Genomic DNA, 20,016 nt, shown 5'->3' on the forward strand with positions numbered 1-20,016 from the left:
CAAATGAGGTCGACTGTGTGAACGGCCTGTTGGTGGTGATATTTGCATCACTAGTGTATGGTGATGAGGTGGCTAGGTGGCACAGTGAATAGAGCACTGGCCCTGGAGTCGGGAGGACCTGAGTTCAAATGTGGCCTCAAACACTTCACACAAAAAACTAGCCGTGTGACCTTGGGCAAGTCACTTAACCCTAATTACCCTACCTTCCACCTGCAAAAACAAAAAAAGTCCTGTGACTTACAAGTGGGCCACAATCTAAAAGTTCATTTGTTAGCCAGCTGTTCAGAACTCAGAAAGAATTCTCCCTGAGAAACATGGAAGCTGCCTGTAATGGGTTTTATTTTTCTTTCTTTGTTTAGTTATATAAATCACTGGGAAAATATGATAAAGTTTGCAATCAATTTTCCAAGGGTGTATCAATGCAATCTTATATTTTTGAATGAATGGGCAGGAACCTTTTTTAAATTTGTAAAGTCCAAGTTATGGGAAAATATAGTTATTTGAAACTAGTAAAATGTCAACAGTTGACATACTACTCCTCTGAAAACCTAGCTCTGTGAAACCCATCCCATCTTGCCTTTCAGGACAGGGGACACCACAGAGTTCTTTGAACTCCTTAAACGTGTAACTAGATGGGTGTGAAGTCTTACTCCACTCCTGAATCCATGAGGATTTTTTATATTCAGAAGAGAGGTGCCGACTAAAGGTTCTATTTGATTTGGTATATGTAATCCTTTTTTTCTATCAACTTGAACAGCATTGTGAGGACAGGTAGACGAGAAGAGAGATGACTATGGTAATTCTGGAGGGGAAATTTGGGTGCTCACATGAACTTAAGTGCGATCAAATGTGGACTAAAAGTAACAAGTTATCTAAACCATGAAGTGAGAGGAAATAGAAGAAAAATGGGAGGGCGAGCATATTTAAAAATCCTACTGAAGGGAAAGAAAGGAGGTGGCTGAGGAAGAACCTTGAGGCCACTAGCAAGGACCATTAGCTCAGGACTCAAAGACTGACTTTTGGAACAGCTTTAGGGCAGGTGGACAAACGCAAGCAAGAGACATTTCTACATTTGCCATCTGGGCAGGCCTTGAGCATGAGGCTGACTCGGATAAGAGAATGAATGACTTGTGACCAACTAAAATTTTGTATTGGTGTCTTAACTTTCAAACTTATCTCCAAACCTGAAATAAAAAAAAAGAAACATTTTTAGTATTTTAATATGAACAGCTTTCTTACCTGGATTTCATTTCTAAAACAGCATTTATTTCTTGTTTGGAAGCCTGTACTTGGTATAAGAGCTTAATAAGATAGTTAAAATGTTCAGAGTCAAGAATCATCCCAGATTCTACAAGCTGTAAAGTAGGAAGAGAAAAAAATATTTACAATACTTTTTGCTTGCAAACATTTAGACAAAATATAAAACGTGTTCAGTCTCTCTTTTCCTTCAACTGAATAAGTGGATTAAAAAAAAAAACTGCCAAAAAGAATGAGAATGGTACCTACCAGGACCAGGAAAGACTTAACCAAAGAGTTCTGGTATTTACTCAGGGAAGTGCTATCTGCAGGGGGAAATGGCTGCTAGTTTTAAAAAAAATCCACCCAGAAAGTCTCCGTCCTTATTGTCCCCTCGACTCCAGGCCTGAATACCAGCTGCCCATGGATTGCACCTACCTGGACCACAAGCCATCTCTAACTCATTTCCCCTTTGATCCCATCCTTGTTGATGGCTCCACTGTTCTCTCAGGTACTCAGGGACACAACCTGAGAAATTCTTGAGTTTTCTTCCTGCTGTTCTTAGCGACTCTTTTCTCCTGCCTAAATCACTGTCACATCCTTTCAACTTTATCCCACAGAATGTCCTGTTTCTTTTCCCTTCTCTCTCCAAAGCCTTTTACTTCATAGCTCCAACATCCTTCACCCCTTAGCTGGTCTACCGATGATGCCTCCACACTGGTTTTCCTCCAACCAGACCCAGTCAACCAGTCTTCCTCTACACAGATGTCCAAGTTAACAATTCCTAAAATGTAGTCCTGACTACGTTATTCCCATTCATATTTTCAGTGGCTGGCCTACTACCCTGCCCAGAGGGCGAAATACAAGCTCCCTTAGCCCACCACTAAAGGCCCTCCACTCCAGTCTCATTTCACATTAGCTGCCTCTAAGTATCCTATGTTCCCGTCAGTCTCTGGACCTGACATTCCAACCTCTTGCTTCGGCAGTTTGGAGCAGGGTGTCTTCACAGCCTGGAATCCTCCCTCTAACTTGTTTCTCTCAGAATCCCTCAGGTCCACCTCCTACAGAAAGCCCTTCCCTAATCTTCCTAGTTGTTAGGGCTCTCCTATGTCCAGTTCACTACCCTAGAATCGGGCAGCTAAGTGGTGGCAGTGGATCGACTACTGGTACTGAGTGCAGAAGACCCGAGTTCAAATCTGTCCTCAGACACTTACTAATTCTGTGACTCTGGGCAAGGCACCAAGCATGCTTGCCTCAGATGCCTCAACTGTGAATAATAACAGAATGCCCCTCAAAGGCAGCTGCTAGGATCAAATGAGATAATATCTGGAAAGCACTCAGCACCATGTTTAGCCCATAGAGGTGCTCAGTATGTGCTCATTCCCCCCCTTCTTTCCCACCCCAACCTGTCCTGCACGGACTTCTCCATATACATGTTGTATCCTTCTAGGAGGAGGCAAGCTTGGTAAAGTCAGGGACTACTTCATGTTTTTCTATCACCAGTACCAGGAGCTACTTAATAAATGTTTTAAATCAAAAAGAAAAAGGGAAGAGGAAATCATACCTTGCAAAATATATCAATTAGAGTTGGTACAGCATTCCTTAAGTTCATAGATGCCACATGCTCAAATACTTTTATTAATACTTTTAGAGCAGGCTGGATAAAACAAAAAAAAGATGCATACTCATTTTCACAATTTCTTCTCTTTCAGGATACTTTTGCTTTCTCAAATTAATTCAGGCTGAAAATGCACTTGTTCTCTAGGAGGTATTTAATAAACATAAAGCCACTAAATTACAAAAACAAATGCATAATGAAACAACATTCACTTAGTGAAAACACTTTCAGGTATTTCTAGGTTACTTACCAGCATTTTGACCATTATGCTGATGTTCACTACCTGAAACACTTCTTTCAATAAACAGTGTTTGAGTAAAGAAATCAGAAGGTCATTTAGTACTTGTGACTCAAAATGTAGCCCAGGAGGAAACTTTCTGTAGTACTCCATAAAGAGGTTTACTGAAAATATAAGATTTAGATGATACGATTTTAAGTCATTTGGAAATTAAACACAATTTATTAAGCTTTATTAAAAAAAAAAGAATCTATAGCTGGGAGAGCCCTTAGTGATCTAGTCTACCCTCTTCACTTTATAATAAGGAAACTGAGGCCCCAAAAGACCGACTCATCCCACACATACATAACAAGCAAAAGAGCTGGGCCAATTGACTCTACAGTCTATTTTCTTTATATTACAGTGCGGATGCTATTTCTTGGAATGGGACAAATCTCAAATTTCCTTCATCTATGTAATTAGCCATCAGAATATTTGAACCTCACTGACTTCCTACTTAATTGACAGAATATATAATAGCAGAGTTTCAAAAAGACTGCCAACGAGACAGTGCTTTATAAAACAAAGAATGCTATTTCCTTTAGGTGGCCCACTTTTTTCTTCCTTAAGTGTTGCTTATTTTTACATAGCAAGAAAATGAACACCAGCGCCTCCACATATTTTTCTCAGGCCTTTGGCTGTCTGAAGTGACTCTCATTCACAGCTTTACTCTCTCCTTTGTACCCTGAATAGCATTCTATAGATATCAAATGACTCAATTAATTGGTTCTCAATTAAATATCAGGGATTAGTATCAACTAAACTTTTTTGTGAAATCAGTGGTTAACAGATCAATGGGGAAATTAAAAAATACAAGCTCATTTCATGTGACCAATTTTGTATTTCTATAGGTGGACAACTATTGCAGTATCTAATTTAAAAAAATAAAATTTTGATATCTATTGTTTTCACATTGCCAAAATTTCTCCTGATGGTTACACTCCATATAACAAGTAATTTCCTTAAAGAAAAAAGAGGAAGAAAAAAATACCCCAGTAAAACTGATCAATACATGGAGAAAAAAAGGCAGTGTTCTACACTCATCATGAAGCCTGCGCCTCTGAAAAGGTGTGGGATGGAGGCTGTCTTCTCTGACTTGTTTTTGCACCATTCACTTTTGACTGCTCTGTGCTTGTCCTTCCCATCCACATTACTGGAGTCACTGTGTTTCCTGTTTTTCTGGCACCGCTGCTTTCCCTCTGTATCATTTCATGCAGCCCTGTCCATGCTTCTCATCCCATCTGTCATTTCTTATTGCACAGTAACATTCCTTCACATTCACGGACCCTAACCTGTGTTTGGCCATTCCTCAAGCGATGGCATCTACTTTGTTTCCAGTTCTTTGCTACCACAAAAAGTGCTATCAACATTTTGGTGTCTATATGGATTTTCTTATCAGTTTACCTCCTTGGAGAATAGGCCTAATAGTGGAATCTCTGGGTCAAAGGACATGACATTTGAGTTCATTTATCTGTATGACTCAAAACTACTTTCCACAACTGCTGCACAGACTCCTAGTTCCAAGAAGCCATTGAGTGTGTTTATCTTCCCACACACTTCCAGCATTATTCCTATTGTTGTCACCTTGGCCAATTGGCTGGATGTGAGACGACAGGACCTCCGGGCTGTTTTGATGTGCCCTTCTCATTAGTAATTTAGATAACACAGTCCTTGAGAACTCTTAGTTCAGATCCTTCGGTCCCATAGTGTCTTTCTTCTATCTAGTTATTCTGAGCGGTCAAATTAAGTCAGTTTTATTTCTCTTAAATGGGAGAATTTCCGTATAATATTAGCACATACAAAAAGATTACAGAAAATAGAACGTGCTATAGACTTCTTGAAGATGTTACTAAATTTACTAGGCATGTATTAAGAAGAATGCGTGATTATTCAACCTTAGAGACAGCTATTTGCTCCTCCATTCAGAACAAGTGATCCTGGAGGGCCAGCTTCTGGCATCCACTTCCCTCCTATGCTTGTGCCTATATGTGACAAATCTGTATATAAAACATCAAAGACCTTTACCTGAGAATGACATGAGTATATCCAGTCAAAGTGCCTTCTTTTTTATACAGTGGGTTTTGGTACATAATTAAGCTATTCAACTTTGTGGCTATGTACCCGTGGGCAGTGATGACAGGACACAATAATAAAGCATGACTTCATTTGTGTATTATTTGGTGGTGTTCAGACAGCTTAAGAACAGATTTAAGTTATCTGTTTTGTATTGTTAAGACTTCTCAACACATATGGTCATCAATTCTATATAGTGTGTAGGAGAAAGCATGATTTCATAACATCAGAACAGTGGCATGTGAATCACAAATTCCAGGGAGTATTAAAGTGCCAGACGTAATGAAATTGCTGCTCAAAAGAAAGGTATGTAAGATTTCTGTATATCGGTACTTTCAAGTTGTGGGTATCTGGGCCTCACATAATAGGACTCAAGTTAGCTGCAGAGGAGGATTAAAACCTGCTCCAATTTCGGTTCTCAGGATAGTTGACTTCTCAACAACCCAGAATTAAAGTCCATGCTGGGAGCCCACTGGAGTCTGGGGGTGTGTGGGTGTCAGACTGCAGGCGCTGTGCCTATGGCATCAGGGCAGTTTCCGTAGTCCCTACAGTCATTCTCTGGCACATGTTATAGACCAGTCATTCCTCATGGTTCCTATACTCTCAAGTCTCCCCAAGTGGCATGGGTGTTTCTCCAGCCTCCCAACTTCTCTGGGATACGTCCAGTATTTGGAGGGAGGCACGGGGATTGAGGGGACAGTCATCTCTTGGGGGACACTGAAACATTACTGCTTTGTATTCTTATTGTTCAAAGATTGCAATATTTAACCAAATGGTAAATTTCAGAAGAGAATACTTTCAAAAAGTCACACCATTTTTTCCCCCCAATCTCTCACCCAGTAATTTTCGAATGCGATTTCAGAAATAAAAGCCCAGGTGAGAAGTGGAGGAGTAGATTTTGGACCCGCCACGAGCTGACTGTGCGCTCTCGGCACATGTTACCTGGCTTTGAGAGGGCTGTTTTTAAATCTCACCTGTGTTCCATCTTCATAAAATAAGAACATCATTTGCCAAATTCTCCAGGACAAAAGAGATAAAGAGTGAATTTGCATAAGCTATTGGGAGACATAATGCAATTTGTGCATGTTTATATAAAAGAATCAACATGTAATTCTAGTAGCATAGGACATAAATATTTTATATGTAAGCAAACCCAATTATTTAGCAAAATCTCTTTCCATGATTTGGGTGGGTATGGAAAATGTCTAAATAATGAAAAAAATAGTGCTTAATAATTACTTATGATATTAAGTGGTTACAGATATATTTTAAAACAAAGAAAATATCATACTTAATTTGGTATTTTCTTGGGTCAGTAGAACTTTTTCTAGTAAGTCATGCCATTTTTGTGCTTGAGACATAATATTTATTGCCTAACATATGCAACTAAACTTTACATTTAAAATATACACATTACTGAATTACATTTCAGCAAGACTGTCTCATACCTGCACGTTGAAGCAAACACACCTCACCGATATTTATATATTTCTTAAGTATTTCCATGCAAACCTGTAGAAGCCATGAAAAATTATTATGACTCATTCCTGAACAGACTATAAGAATAAAATTTACATAAATAGTACTTCTATCTTCTTGACTGCTCCACATTTTTGCCTAAGTTTAAATTATTTGCAATAAAAAAGATTGTCTTGATTCATACTGACAGAGATGAAAAAAGCCAATTTTAAAGACATATTAGTAGGAGTCATTTAAAAGTATGCAGTTATGAATCTTAAAAAATCAAAACTCTACTGATTACTTCAGAGTATCAGGCCATAATTTATTAGGCATGTACCTGAAACATTTAAATATTTAAATTTCTAGAAAGTGAAAAATGAGTTTATGTTAACAGTTTTTAGGTAACAAGGCCAAGAGAAGGTTAGGGTTAACTGAATTCCTTCTCTACCTCTAGAAAGCCTTCCTAAGAGACTTAATGCTGTATAATGGTGTTTCTGACTTTTCCAAAAAAGAGACTGATTTTTCCAAAAGGAGACTGCTTGCTTGTGAAATCTAGTCAATAAGTCTGGGATCAAGACAATTTTATATTGAAATGAAAAATATAATTCTCTTTAGCTTTTAGTTCCTGACCAACAAGACTTTTCTCAGTTTCAATTTATAATAAGCATTATTATAGATTGTAGTACTTAGCAGCATTTTTGGATATTCATCACTAATTTAAATGAATATCCTAAGTAGAGTAGAAGTGTTTTACATCACTGGGGGCCACAGGGTAATACTTTACAAGCTTACAGTGCTTTATAGCAAGCCACTGTTTTTCCATATGAGACAAGTGTTAGTCTCTTTACAAGTCTTTACAGATTGGGATCTGTCAACCAGACTAAGGCCAAATCCCAGAATGGGGGTTGGAAGGGATCTCAAGAGGTCTTTTAGCGTCACACATGGTGAACAAGAATCGTCCATATGACATGGCCACTGATATCACCAACTCAATCTGCCAAGAGAACTCATCTCTACCCCACCACATACTCACCCTTTTAACATCTCTATTTCTATACAGAAATTCTTCCTGTCATCCAGTTTTATAACCTTGCAATTATCCTTGATTTCTAATGCTCCCCCACCCCTTTCCCAATGAGCGGACAAGTTCTGTCCAATCTACCCCTCTGTAATGTTTCTCACATTCATCTCCTTTTTCCCTCTGTTCATTTCCTTTCCACTCCACAGGGCCCATCAGAATTAAAATGTAAATGTCCGCTGTATCTGGTTTGATTCTGGTAATGTGGCCTCAGCCCTATGCTTGTTACCAAGACTGGGCTTATTTCCCTTCACTGGTAGTCTAGTAAGTTAGCGAGCTTTTCATTTGTTACTTCGCTTGTAGGTAGAAACCCTTTTGTAAATGATTTTCAAAATTAAAAGGATGACATATATATATAGCTGGAAGGACTGATTGCAGCTACAAAAATCTTTTCAGATTGGGGACTCATGAAGATACATTTTAGGAAATAGGAAAAAAAATGGATGGCTTATCTTATCTAATCTAATGATCAGAAAAATTCAAGAACTGACTTATCAATAAAACTTAAAAATGAAAAACTTCAGAGATGTCACCTGAGGACTGAAGTAATTACTATCCATGGCCATTTATCTGTGCATCTCCCATTTTGCCATCTGTTGTAGCCTAATAAAAACGACTAACTTTCAAGAGAAAATAAAGCTCTTAGTGGTGTAGAAAATATTTAAACACACCATTTTATGCATTTTTCATGAACGATAGGTACGAAAATAAAACGCCAAATTTTCTTAGATTATTTACTATAAAAAATTTCTCCTTAACATTTCAAACCCTTAGAGACCATACCTTTTCATCTGCTTGTTCAGGAATGTGGGTAAATTTACACAGTGATCGCTCACAACCACGTAATGTATTAAAATGAAATTTGCAATATCCATGGGGTAACACCATCAACCCTAGGGGCTTCTGGAACATCTAAGGATTTTTTTTTAAAGAAAGGGAGAAAAAAAAGCACAATAAATGCTTTCAGCTAGTATAAAAATAGGAACTTTTTATACGGGTGGTAGGAGGGAAGGAAAGAGACATGAAGAACAGGTGGGAATATTACACACCAAAAATGAGCAAGATTAGACAGGACTTATTTAATAAGAAAACTCAACCTTTATTTTATATTTGCAAAAGAAAAATTTAGCTTTTCTACCAATTTTCTCTACTTTTCCCAATAAAATTTCTCCTACATATTATTTAACAAGTATTTAAATGTTTAACTGAAAAAAAAAATCACAAAACTGGGGAGGAAATGAATGACACTTGATTTGATCTGGGATCATCAGAAGATTTATGAAAGTGAAGGAAATCTTCCTTCAGCATTTCTAAGAGGCAACTTCCCATAATCGACTGGAATTCTGCTCCACACCTGAGAATGCTCTCTCTCCTTGCCTCTCCCCCAACCCTCTCGGCAGAGCTGTGCCTCCTTCAGTAATCAGTGTTTACTGATAGACGCTGCTGCTGTTGAGCCCCCCCTTCCCTGCAGCATCCTTCTGCACCTTGCCTCTAAGCCCCCTTGGACTATCTTCTCAGGAAGAACTTCTACACTACCAGTCTTGACTCTCCCACTTAATTCCTCCTTGGGCCTCTGTTCTACTCAAGGACAAGCAAGAAAATATGAACAGGGACAAAGAAAGTCCTATAGGGGAAGTGCATACAAAAAGCTGACTCACCCCTGTAGTTTTTTCCCTTTTAAATATCTCACAATTTTCAGGATTTTGCAACATCAGGAAAGGATATTTTCCTGAAAATCTAAAATCTGGAAAAAAGATATAAGTCAGTTACTATCATTTTTCTTTCATACATGCAAAACTTCACTTAAATGTGTTGAAGATTTTCTTAGAACTTTAGGGAGTATCAATTTCGATACAGGAGCCAGGGACACAGGATCTATTCCACCACAGGAGGACACATTTTCTTGAAAGTCAAAGTGTTCACTGATATTACAAGATAAAGCCTCTTTTTAGGCATCTACGATGAACATGTTAATACAGCACTGGGAAAATAGATTTTAAACTCCCCTAAAGGGAAGTGGAGAGCTAAGGGCATAGGAGGCATCCACTTGTCCAGAGAGAACTGTGGTTTGCTCTGACCCAAGGTCACTGCCTGTTCCAGCTCTCTACTGCGATCCTCTCCATTTCCTGATGTGTGTGTGTGTGTGTGTGTGTGTGAGTGCGCACACATGTGTACAAGAGGAGAGGCAGGCAGAGGTTAAGACTTTTTCATGAAATATATATGTGCATATATATAAACACACACACAGAGTTACTAATCATTACATGCAGCAGAAAATTGTGGTGTTAACATAAAGGAATGAAGCAGAAAAAAAAAAACTGGCATCAAAGCCATTACTATTGAAAAGGTCTTTTGGTCTAACACAATAATTATCTCTTTTCTCCCCCAAGGGTAGCAAGTAAGATAGCAGGTCTGCTTCAGAAATGCCATCAATGGAATCCAGAGGAAAGAGGCATAGAATAACAGGACTGAATAAGAAGAGCAAGGCAGGGACTGGGATGGTGCTTCCTGAATCAAGCAGGTGTGGTTCAGGATTCTGTCTGAAACATTATGAATTTTAGGAAGTCAGATGGAAATAATAACAAACCTCTGAAGCAGTTTACATAATGCTCTCACTTAAGCCTCTGATGCTTATATGGCAGTTCATGTAGCTGTCACTAGCTCCAAAACACAGATGATGGGACCGAGGCTCAGAGAGCATCAGTGACTGCCCGTGTCATGGGTGAGCGGGAGTCAGTACAGGGTCTGAATCAGAGGTTTTCAACTCCAAATCTGGCATCCTTTCTATTAAATCATGCAACTTTATCTTTAAATAATTGATAAAGACAAGCCTTCTAAATTCCACTCACTTGCCCTACTGCAACTTTACCCTGCTATGCATAATCAGGCTTTCACTGTGTCAGCAGTACCAAGCTACTGTATGGAAGCTTTTTGATTTTAAAACGAGTCTTAACAAAGTGATCTTCTAAGCTGTGAACATGGGCTTTCTTGCATCACACCACAAATAGAACAGGACTGATTTTTTTTTGTTCAGAAAATAATACCATTCATCCAGGGTTTCAGGATCGTGCCATCCAGATGAGTCTTTAGATTCATAGAAGGTAGTGGTAGACATGGGATTGTTGGACAATTAGATGTTAATGAATGCTCACCCATGGGGATCTCCGCAATTTTAGAATCCATGCTGTATTAAAAGAAAATAAATTACAACCAAAACTTGTTAAATCAATGAAGTATCAGGTATTACTTATAGTATCCTAAATCTTGCAAAATATCTTTAGAACTTAAAAATAACATTTCTATGATTAATTACCTTTCCTAAAACCCTATCCTCATGTCCCAACATAGTCCAAAGGTAACCCTGGGTTCTCAGAAGAATGTGTCAGGGGAGATCATAAGCTCTGGCTGGTCCTAGTGAGAGGTATAGGCTTAGCATATGGGCAGGGTCACAAGATGGGTTGTTTTAAAGACTAGCTCAGCTAAATTCTGGAAGGCTAACTTCCAAGTGCACCATAGCACGCTTCTGAAGACCACTTAATGAGTTAGGGAGGAGTTCAGTTGAGGGGGTATTCATACAAGATGAAAAATCAGAGCCTTAAAATACTGAATTATCTAATAACAAGACAAATGTTTCATTCTTACCAAACAGACATTGTACTAGAAAATTTATGGTAAGATTAAGATTAATGACTTTTTAAAAGGTATGAGTAACTCTTGGAGGGAATTAAATAGTGAGTTGAATTTATTATGTATGTGAAGCATGGAAATGATATGAGAAGCCCTCACTGAGATTCTAACAGTCACCAATGACTGACTTAACCAGGGATGGGGAACCTGAGGTCCTGAGGCCATTCATGGCCTTCTAGTTCCTTGGGTGTGGCCTTTTGACCAAGTTTTACAGAACAAATCACCATCCCTGTACTTAACCAAGCAACCAGTCTAACTTAGCCAGTATTCTTCAGGGATGCTGTATATACCATTCCCAAACAAAGGCATATGAAAGTCGCCTGAAAAACACCAATCTCTTATTCTCACAAAATTTTAAGCAAGTGTATAACATGATGTTGGCAGAGAGTACTGTTGCCAATTACAGCAAGATCCTAATTATCTGGAGGTCACTTGGGAACCCCCCCAAAAAAGTTCTCCCAGATCATAGTAGATTAAAGCAAAAAAAAAAAATCTCTATGGCACTTTTTAGATTTAATCCACTGCTCTTGACCGTCAGGGTCTTGATTCCTTCATCCTTTTGGCTCCTGTGTAGAGCCTTTCTTCTATTCTCTCCTGTGCAGGTAGAAACAATGACAACCAAAAATGACAGCTGACAAAAAGACAAAACCAAAACTATGTATATGGATTCTCTGAAATAGATTATTTCTAAGGTTCCTAAAAAGCTGTAGCCCACGATTTTCCTAGCTGGGGAAACAAAAAGGGGGGAGCAGTTACCAGACCGATCTGGTACTTGGTGAGTTCCAGGCCCAGGACTGCCAATGACTCCTAGACCAGCCCTCTCTCCACTGTGCAGTTAAACTCTTAAAAAATCAGAACAGTCTGGGCTGCTCTTTGCTAACAAGCTAGACAACTGTGGAACTGTACGATTTCAGACCCAGGGAAGAATAGCATACCCAAGTGAAAGGCAACCTTGTGATCCCAAAAGACGCCAAAAGGATAGAACAAGGGGTTTAACCGAGTGAGATGAAATTTCCTACTGATAAATATAGAGTGCTTGACTTGGGTGTGAAAACACCAACTTCAAGTACAAGGTGCTAGCAATAGCCAAACTATAGTTCTACTTCAACGTTCCCAAGAGGAAGCTGTGTGGAAGACATCGCTAGAGGAGAAGAGAGGAGCTGCACACGGAGACATAAATGAAGGCCATCTGCCGGGCTTTGGAACTGAGAAGGATCCCAGGAATTACAGGAGGAAAAATAAAGCAAGGGGTAAATGGCAAGTAGAACTATCTGGTGAAACAAGGTAAGAGTTCAGTGAAAGCAGAGAAAGGAAACTGAGCTATCAGGCTCTTCAGAAGTGCTGAAGAGGTGGTCAAGGTGTTAATGAAGTGTCAGAGGGGGAGCTACAAGTACTCATGAGCACTGAACAGAAAGCTGGAGGATCTCTTTAGGAAGTAGAAAGTGAGAAGAATCCTGCAATGTCTTTTGGCAATCATGTAAGACAGTTTTATTTGTCACAGTCCAGGGACTGGTATCTCTAATGAAAGTGATGACGGTGAGTTTTTCCCCTAGAAGAGAAGGCAAAGGGGTTGGAACGCCACACTCCATGTTAGGAGGGAGAATAAAGTATTCCAAAAGTCCAATGCAGAAGACAGATCTGAAGAGAATCTTGACCTGCTTCAGAAAGTTGGATAATGGAAGACTTATACAAAGAAGGAAGAGAAGGGCCACTGAACACCAAGAGCTCAAAAATAAATTTCTTTTAAAAAGCTGAACATAGGGGCGGCCAGGTGGCTGCAGGGAGTAACAACACAGGCCCCAGAGTCGGGATGACCTGGGATCGAATCTGGGCTCAGACACTTAGCACCACACCCCATACCCAGAAATAACTGGCCATGTAACCTTGAGCAAGTTACTTAACCCCAATTGCTAAAAAAAAAAAAAAAAAAAAAAAAAAAAGCTGAACATAGGCACAGAACATATATGAGCAAATGAACAGCGTTAAAAGGCACTAACCCTGGAATAAGGAATCATTTCTCAGCAAAAACTGCTAGGAAAACTGGAAAGCAAGTTCAGACCAATACTTCACACTATGTACCAAGATAAACTCCAAATGGATATATGGCTTAGATATAGGAAGGTCACATCATAAGTAACTTGGAAGGAAAGAAATACCTTTTGCAACTCTGGCTAGGGGACGGATTCATGACCAAATGAGGGAAAAGGGGACTAAAAATGATAAAACGGACAATTTTGATTTCAGAAAATTTGCAAGATTTTGTACAAATGAAACTAATGCCATTAAAAGAAAAAGGAAAAATCATTAACTGGAGAAAAAAATCTTTGCATATTTCTTTAATAAAGGTTTCATTTTCTAATTATATAAGGAATGGATTTAAATGTACAAAAAGCAGTCATTTCCCAGTAGGATATGAACAGATACTTCCCAAAGGAAACTAAGTTATGATAAACTACATGAAAAAAATGTTCCACTAGTAAGAGAAATGCAAATGAAAACATCTCTAAGATTCCACTTCATATCCATTAGACTGGCAAAGATGACAAAAAGGAAAAATGACAATATTGGAAGGACCATGGGAAAATAGGAACACTAATGCATTACTGGTGGAGCTTTGAATTGGTCCAGTCAATACAAAAAGCAAAATGGAATTAGATTCCAAAAGATACTAAACTGTGTGTACCCTTTAACCTAGCTATATCACTACTAGACCTATAACCCCAAAGAGATAAAAATCAAGAAGAAAAAGATTCATTATATCTAAAAACATTTAGAGCAGCTTTCCTTGTTCATAGCAAACAACTACGAGGGTGTTCATTCACTGGGGAATGAATAAATTATGGCATATGAATGTAGTGGCATCTGAGTCAAATGATCAAAGGTTTCAGAGAAACCTGGGAAGACTTGTATTAACTGATGCAGAGTGAAGTGAACAGCATCTGCGGAATAATTTATACAACAGCAACACCACTAAAGACAAACAACTTTGAAAGTCATAAGAACTATGACTCGTGCAATGGACCACCCGTGATTCCACAGGACCACTAATGACACCTTCTACTTTCTTCTTGATTGGGAAATGATGAACTCAAGACTCAGAGATGTACATTTTTGAACATGGTCAATGTGAGTTTTGTTTAACCATGAAATATTTGTTACAGGGGTTTTGTTTTTTCTTCCTTCTCCCCCAACTTTGGGGAAGGCGAGAAGTCAGTAACAGGTGTATAAAAAAAAGAAAAGGATTAAGCATTTTAAAAAATTCCCAGAATAGAACAGAAGGCCAGAAAAGTAAACAAAGATGAGGACAGTTTTGAAAGTTCCACGATGAATTTATTATATACTTAAAAGAAAAAATAAACTGCATATGATAGATAGGAACAGTTTCATGCATAATTCTCTTTTTTGCTCTACTTTGTATTTGGAAATGCTTGTTTTCATTTGAGGTTTAAGAAAATTTTTTTTCTTAACAAGGAGGAAGATGAATGTTCTGAGAAGGAATCAGCTCCTTTCCCCCCCAAGAATAAGAGAGAGCCACATGTACCATCAGGATGAGAGTATCTAGTAAGAATCAAGGGAAGACTCCAGGCCTTGGCTAACAGTCGGACAATGCTGACCTCCCACGTGGCTCCTCAGCTCCCTCCAGAGTCTCTCAACCAAGGCAGGCATGATTCACCCCCAGAAGAATAAGTGAAGAGATCACTCCTGAGCCAGAAGCTTCAAATGACTGGACACCCTCCTCCCAGCCCCTTCAGCATCATGGGACCCTGGCCCCCCATCCAGGCTCCTCTTTAAGCAGCCAATGCCTCCCGGCTGTACGGCTCCACCCAACCTCCGTCCTCTTGGGTCTTAGGGCATTAAAGAAGTCTCCCTAGTCTGGGAGGTGGGATCTCTGCCCATTTAGGATCCACCAGCATCTGCTAAGGGGACCTGCTAGCCCTCAGACTGTTCTAAGTATACCATTAACTATTTGCCTCTGGCCCCCACCACTGGCCTCCCACAGGACTCTTGATGTATCCTGCCCATTCCAGCTGCCCATGTATTAAAAAAAAAATAGTCCTACAAAGGCCAAACTTGCTTGAAAAAAAAAAAAAAAAAAGAATCAAGGGAAGAAGAGTGTTTGATGATTTCCTGCTGAGCCAAAGCCATGGCTGGAAACCTGAACATTGCTCCCTGTCATGGACACTAGCTACACTGGTCTCTCTGTTGCTTCCTGTATAAAATATTCCATCTCCTAGCTCCATTCCTCTGGAGAGGTTGTTTCCCAAATCTGAAATGCCCTCCCCTCCTCAATTCCGTCTCTTGGAATCACCAGCTTCCTTCAAAGGTCCCCTTCAGGACTTTTCTGTATGGAAAGCCTCACCCAATTCCCAGGTGCTAGCTTCCTCCCCTAAATACTCCCTATGTAGTGTCTATAGTTTTTTATTTGTGCAGATACTGCATCCCCAAAGAGATTACCAGCTCTTAGAAGGCAAAGCCTACTTGGTTTTGACCTTTGTGCCCCAAGCACAGAACACAGTGCAAGGCACAGAGCAGGCATTTATCAAGTGCTTGTAAAATTTAAGTGAACAGGATAAAAGAGAAAACTGGGAAGCCATTGGGGAAGCCAGGGGGTTTGAGCTGGATTAGGAAGCTGACAGCCACATCCGTGTTCTGAACAAGAGTGACAATGGTTGTCTGACAGTCATGTCAAAGACTGGCTGAAGGGGAGAGGTCAGAACACTTGTGGAATGGGCTATGGTCACAGTATGGGCTGGAGGCAATATAGGCTCCTGTCAAGGCAATGATAGGGACACTGGATCAAGGGTTGGTGCACAAAGTATGAGGCAGGCAGAATCCACAGAATATGGTAACTCATGGAATCACAACTCATGAGTTGGAAGGGCCTACAGGTCCCTCTAGACCCACCTGTATCTGAGCCAGAATCTAATCTATAACATTCCCAACTGGAGGCCACTTGGCCCTCCTTTTATTTACTAAGGTAACAGATCAGATATGCGAAGAAAAGAAGTACAAAGTTACACCAAGGTTTTGAAAACAGAAGAGTGATGGAAATAATGAAGTCAGAAGGAGGAACAATTCTGGAGACAGAAGGGAAAGCTGGGCATAAGAATTGTGTTTGTTTGTTTTTAATAACAAGGAACTTAGCAATCCACATTTCATTCTCCAATCACTTCTGGTGAAAAGCAAGGTTAGGGTAGGAGACGGTTTATGCCCCTCTGGGCAAAATTTGTTTACGTTTAAGTATGAGCCTAATTTAAAGTAGGATAGAATCACAAAATCTGATAGCAACAATCCTGTGTTATAAAGATGAGGAAACTGAAGCCTGGAGAAATTAGGCAATTTACCCATAATCAAAAAGTTAGGTACTGGCAGAGCCAAGCTGATTTATATTTTATACAAGAAATATACACTGCTTTGGCTTAAGCTCAACTCTTCCAATATCTGAAGTTTGTCTTTCTGGTCAATTTTCCTCCTTTTTAAAATTCTCCAACTGGTTAACTCATGAGAAGCATGAAATTGAGGAGAGAGCACTGCTTTTGTAGGCAAAAGAACTGGGTTACTAACAATGAGACCCTGGCCTCTCTTTCCTCATCTATAAACTGAAGGGGGTGTTTAATTTAGACTGACCTCTAACATGCCTCCTTGTTTTAAAATCCTGTAATCCTATATAGCAATTTATGAAGCTTTAAATGCTATGTACCAGTCTAGTTCTTGCCTGGCTTCTTTCAACAACAATGATCTTTAATTTCTTGGCTATTTTGCTTTTCTGGGCTTCAGTTTCCTCATCAGTAAAATAAGGGAATTGAACTAGAAGATAGAAAATTTATACCAGTGTTAAATTTTATTATTTCTAAATGCCCTCCTCAAGATATATTGGGGGATCACACCAGTCCAGAAGAGAAAGTCATCCAATCTTGTCCATCCTTATATTTCTTTCTATGACATTCAGACTATACATTTTCCCTTGTAGTAGTAGCTAACATCTCTCAGTCCCTTTTTCTGACTCAAATACAAAGATGCTAGTCTCAAGAACCCTTTTGGTAAATAGCAACAATTACCACCATCTGTAATTATACTCATTTTCTGACATGTTAAATTATGTCCCATATTTGGCCCATTGTTTAAGTTAAAAATTGTATTAATACCTTTTGAAACATGTAAAATTATGGTGCTTTTACAATATTCTGACAAACCTTTTCTCAACTTCATAAATGTTTTCTTTTTCTTCTTTTATTGCCACACTACCTGAAAATTTACACTGTGAAGAGATCAGGGTTAAACACATTTAGATGAAAATTAGTGTTATTATCAGAGTAATTTCCAAAAGCTAGGTTAACTTTAAAGCAGCTAATTATCAAGCTACATTCGGTCAAAGTTCAAGAATTAATTTCTACATAGCTCTAAAAAGTTGGAGGCTCACTGTATCTTTCCATTATTCTATATAGCTAGCTGAAGTAAAATAGTAATCATAGATGAAGCAATGCATTTTTCAAGTTCCCTCTGAACCAAGATCACAAAAACCAGAATTGAAAAGTTCTGATAAATCAGGTTGATTTTTAATATTTAAAACAAAATGCCAAGTTGGAACAATTTTACGTTTCATTTTTCAAAAACTTATGAAATTTACAATTTACTAGAAATGTTTAAATATTTTCATATGAGGAAAACATTTTACTGGAAATTAAAAAAAAAACAAAACAATGTATAATTATTTTGCTCCAAGTAACTGTCAACATTAAAAATCATTAAACCCAGGCACCTGAGGCTCTCTTTAATATAGCTCTTAGCTGTTGGTTTCTGTCTGGTTTTGTTTCCTATCCACGAGACATAAGAGTAAGGAAGGAAAGCTCTAGCAAGTCATTTTTTAAACTTTCTTCCTAAAGAAAACCACTCTAGACAGCAAGACTGGCAGTTTAGACCACCCTACATACCTTGGGTTCAAATATGGCAAGTTTAGTTCTACATTGCTTTGTCAAATACAGATTTTACAACATGGAGGCAGCACACAGAAATCAACACTTCTAGGACATACACAATCTCTAAGAAGCAAAATAGTGAGGACGAAGAAGAGGATTCTGAAAAGACGCCTGGTCTTTGGTAAGTGTTAAGTCACAGAGCTAATGGGCTGGGAAACCTGAAAAATGCTGCTGAGTTACACATTCACCATCGTGGCGAGTGTACTAACAATTACTATACATTAGATAAGCTAATGTAACTGTAATAACTCATCCTCTATTTTGATTTTTACACAAAGTCAAATCCAGTGACTTTAAGCTAAAATATATGTGTGTATGTATATGCGTGTGTGTGTGTGTGTGTGTGTGTGTGTGTGTGTGTGTGTATAAAACTTCGAAGGTAAATTTAAGTTAGATCCTAAAATTTTCAATAAGAATGGTTCATTAGGCTCATAATGGTTTTGACACATGGATATGATATCTTAAATTGATTTTTACAAGTTAAAAATCTATAACCTCTTCTTTTATGAAAACACTGAATTCCATAATAGGATAAAGACATTTTGGTTACTGGGCATTTAGAAAAAAGAGGATCCTAAAGTGAAATAAGCCTTTATATTGTGCTTGCTATGCACCAGGCACTGTGCTAAGCACTTTACTATTTTTATCTAATTTGATCCTCACAACCACCCTGGGAGGACAAACAGAAGTTAAGTGACTTGCCTAAGGTCACACACACACACACACACACACACACACACACACACACACCAGGCCCAGCGCTGTTTACTATACCAAACACATAAAGCGACTGGGCTGTGAAACTGACAAGGTGGTATTTAAGGAGCACACAGCCCTCCCTAGATCTGCACATGATATGATCCCTGTGGGCAGGGTTCTAATGTAGCATTATGACTAAGGAGAGAGAAAAAAGGCCAAACTTTCCCAAAATACCTTCTCATCCATGTCCAGCCCTTTTTTATGCTCATTTAACTCTGCTGGTTTTTCATCCTCAGAGGTCTCATTAGTAATTCTTCCCAAAGAATTACTCAGAACTGGAGAATCATGTTTAATCTCATTTGCTGGAAAGATGAAATTTTCAACTGTAAAAGCTTCAATGGTATAGAGATCCAATTACTTAAAGGCACAAAGAATGTTATACAAATGAACCAAGAATGCAATAAAGATTTACTGGATTAATAATTTAAATATGAATTATAATTTCCAAATTAAACTTCATACTTATATAGTATGGATATTTTCTTTTATAAAAGAAATCAGAAAGGTAATAAAACAGAAAACTATATTAAACTATTAAAAATTAAGTTTGTTACATTTTACTATATAAGAAACTGGATAATGATGATGTAAATACTTGTCTGTGTCTAGTCAACTATAGATTTATCAGAGCAAAAATTTAAGAGAAAAAAATACAAATTTAGAAGAATAAAAATAGGATATGAATGTGCATCTGAGGAAAATTCAAAACAGACTACTAACAGATAAAAAGAAAAGGAAATAGATAAAAGAACAGATTACAGAAAGCCATCATCATCTTCTAAAGAAGTTTAATATGTATAATTATTAATCTACCATTAACAAGGAGACCAAAAGGGACTAGAAACCATGT

General features: G+C 38.4%; 1 protein-coding gene across 1 annotated transcript in view; it reads right to left on the reverse strand.

The window, feature by feature from the left end:
* TOPAZ1 (testis and ovary specific TOPAZ 1) overlaps positions 1-20,016 on the reverse strand; it is a 71,097-nt gene that overhangs the window by 23,506 nt on the left and 27,575 nt on the right. Inside the window, exons 4-12 of the mRNA XM_069088593.1 lie at positions 19,341-19,468; positions 17,625-17,689; positions 10,788-10,927; positions 9,402-9,487; positions 8,527-8,655; positions 6,653-6,716; positions 3,105-3,256; positions 2,801-2,893; positions 1,240-1,355 (exon numbers count right to left, since the gene is read on the reverse strand). Coding sequence (XP_068944694.1) covers positions 1,240-1,355; positions 2,801-2,893; positions 3,105-3,256; positions 6,653-6,716; positions 8,527-8,655; positions 9,402-9,487; positions 10,788-10,927; positions 17,625-17,689; positions 19,341-19,468 — 973 coding nt within the window. The remainder of the gene's footprint in view (positions 1-1,239; positions 1,356-2,800; positions 2,894-3,104; positions 3,257-6,652; positions 6,717-8,526; positions 8,656-9,401; positions 9,488-10,787; positions 10,928-17,624; positions 17,690-19,340; positions 19,469-20,016) is intronic.

The sequence above is a fragment of the Petaurus breviceps genome, unplaced genomic scaffold, assembly GCF_028583685.1.
Source record: "Petaurus breviceps papuanus isolate PSGF00001 unplaced genomic scaffold, PetGlider_PUasm1.0 185, whole genome shotgun sequence".
In the NCBI taxonomy this organism is placed as follows: domain Eukaryota; kingdom Metazoa; phylum Chordata; class Mammalia; order Diprotodontia; family Petauridae; genus Petaurus; species Petaurus breviceps.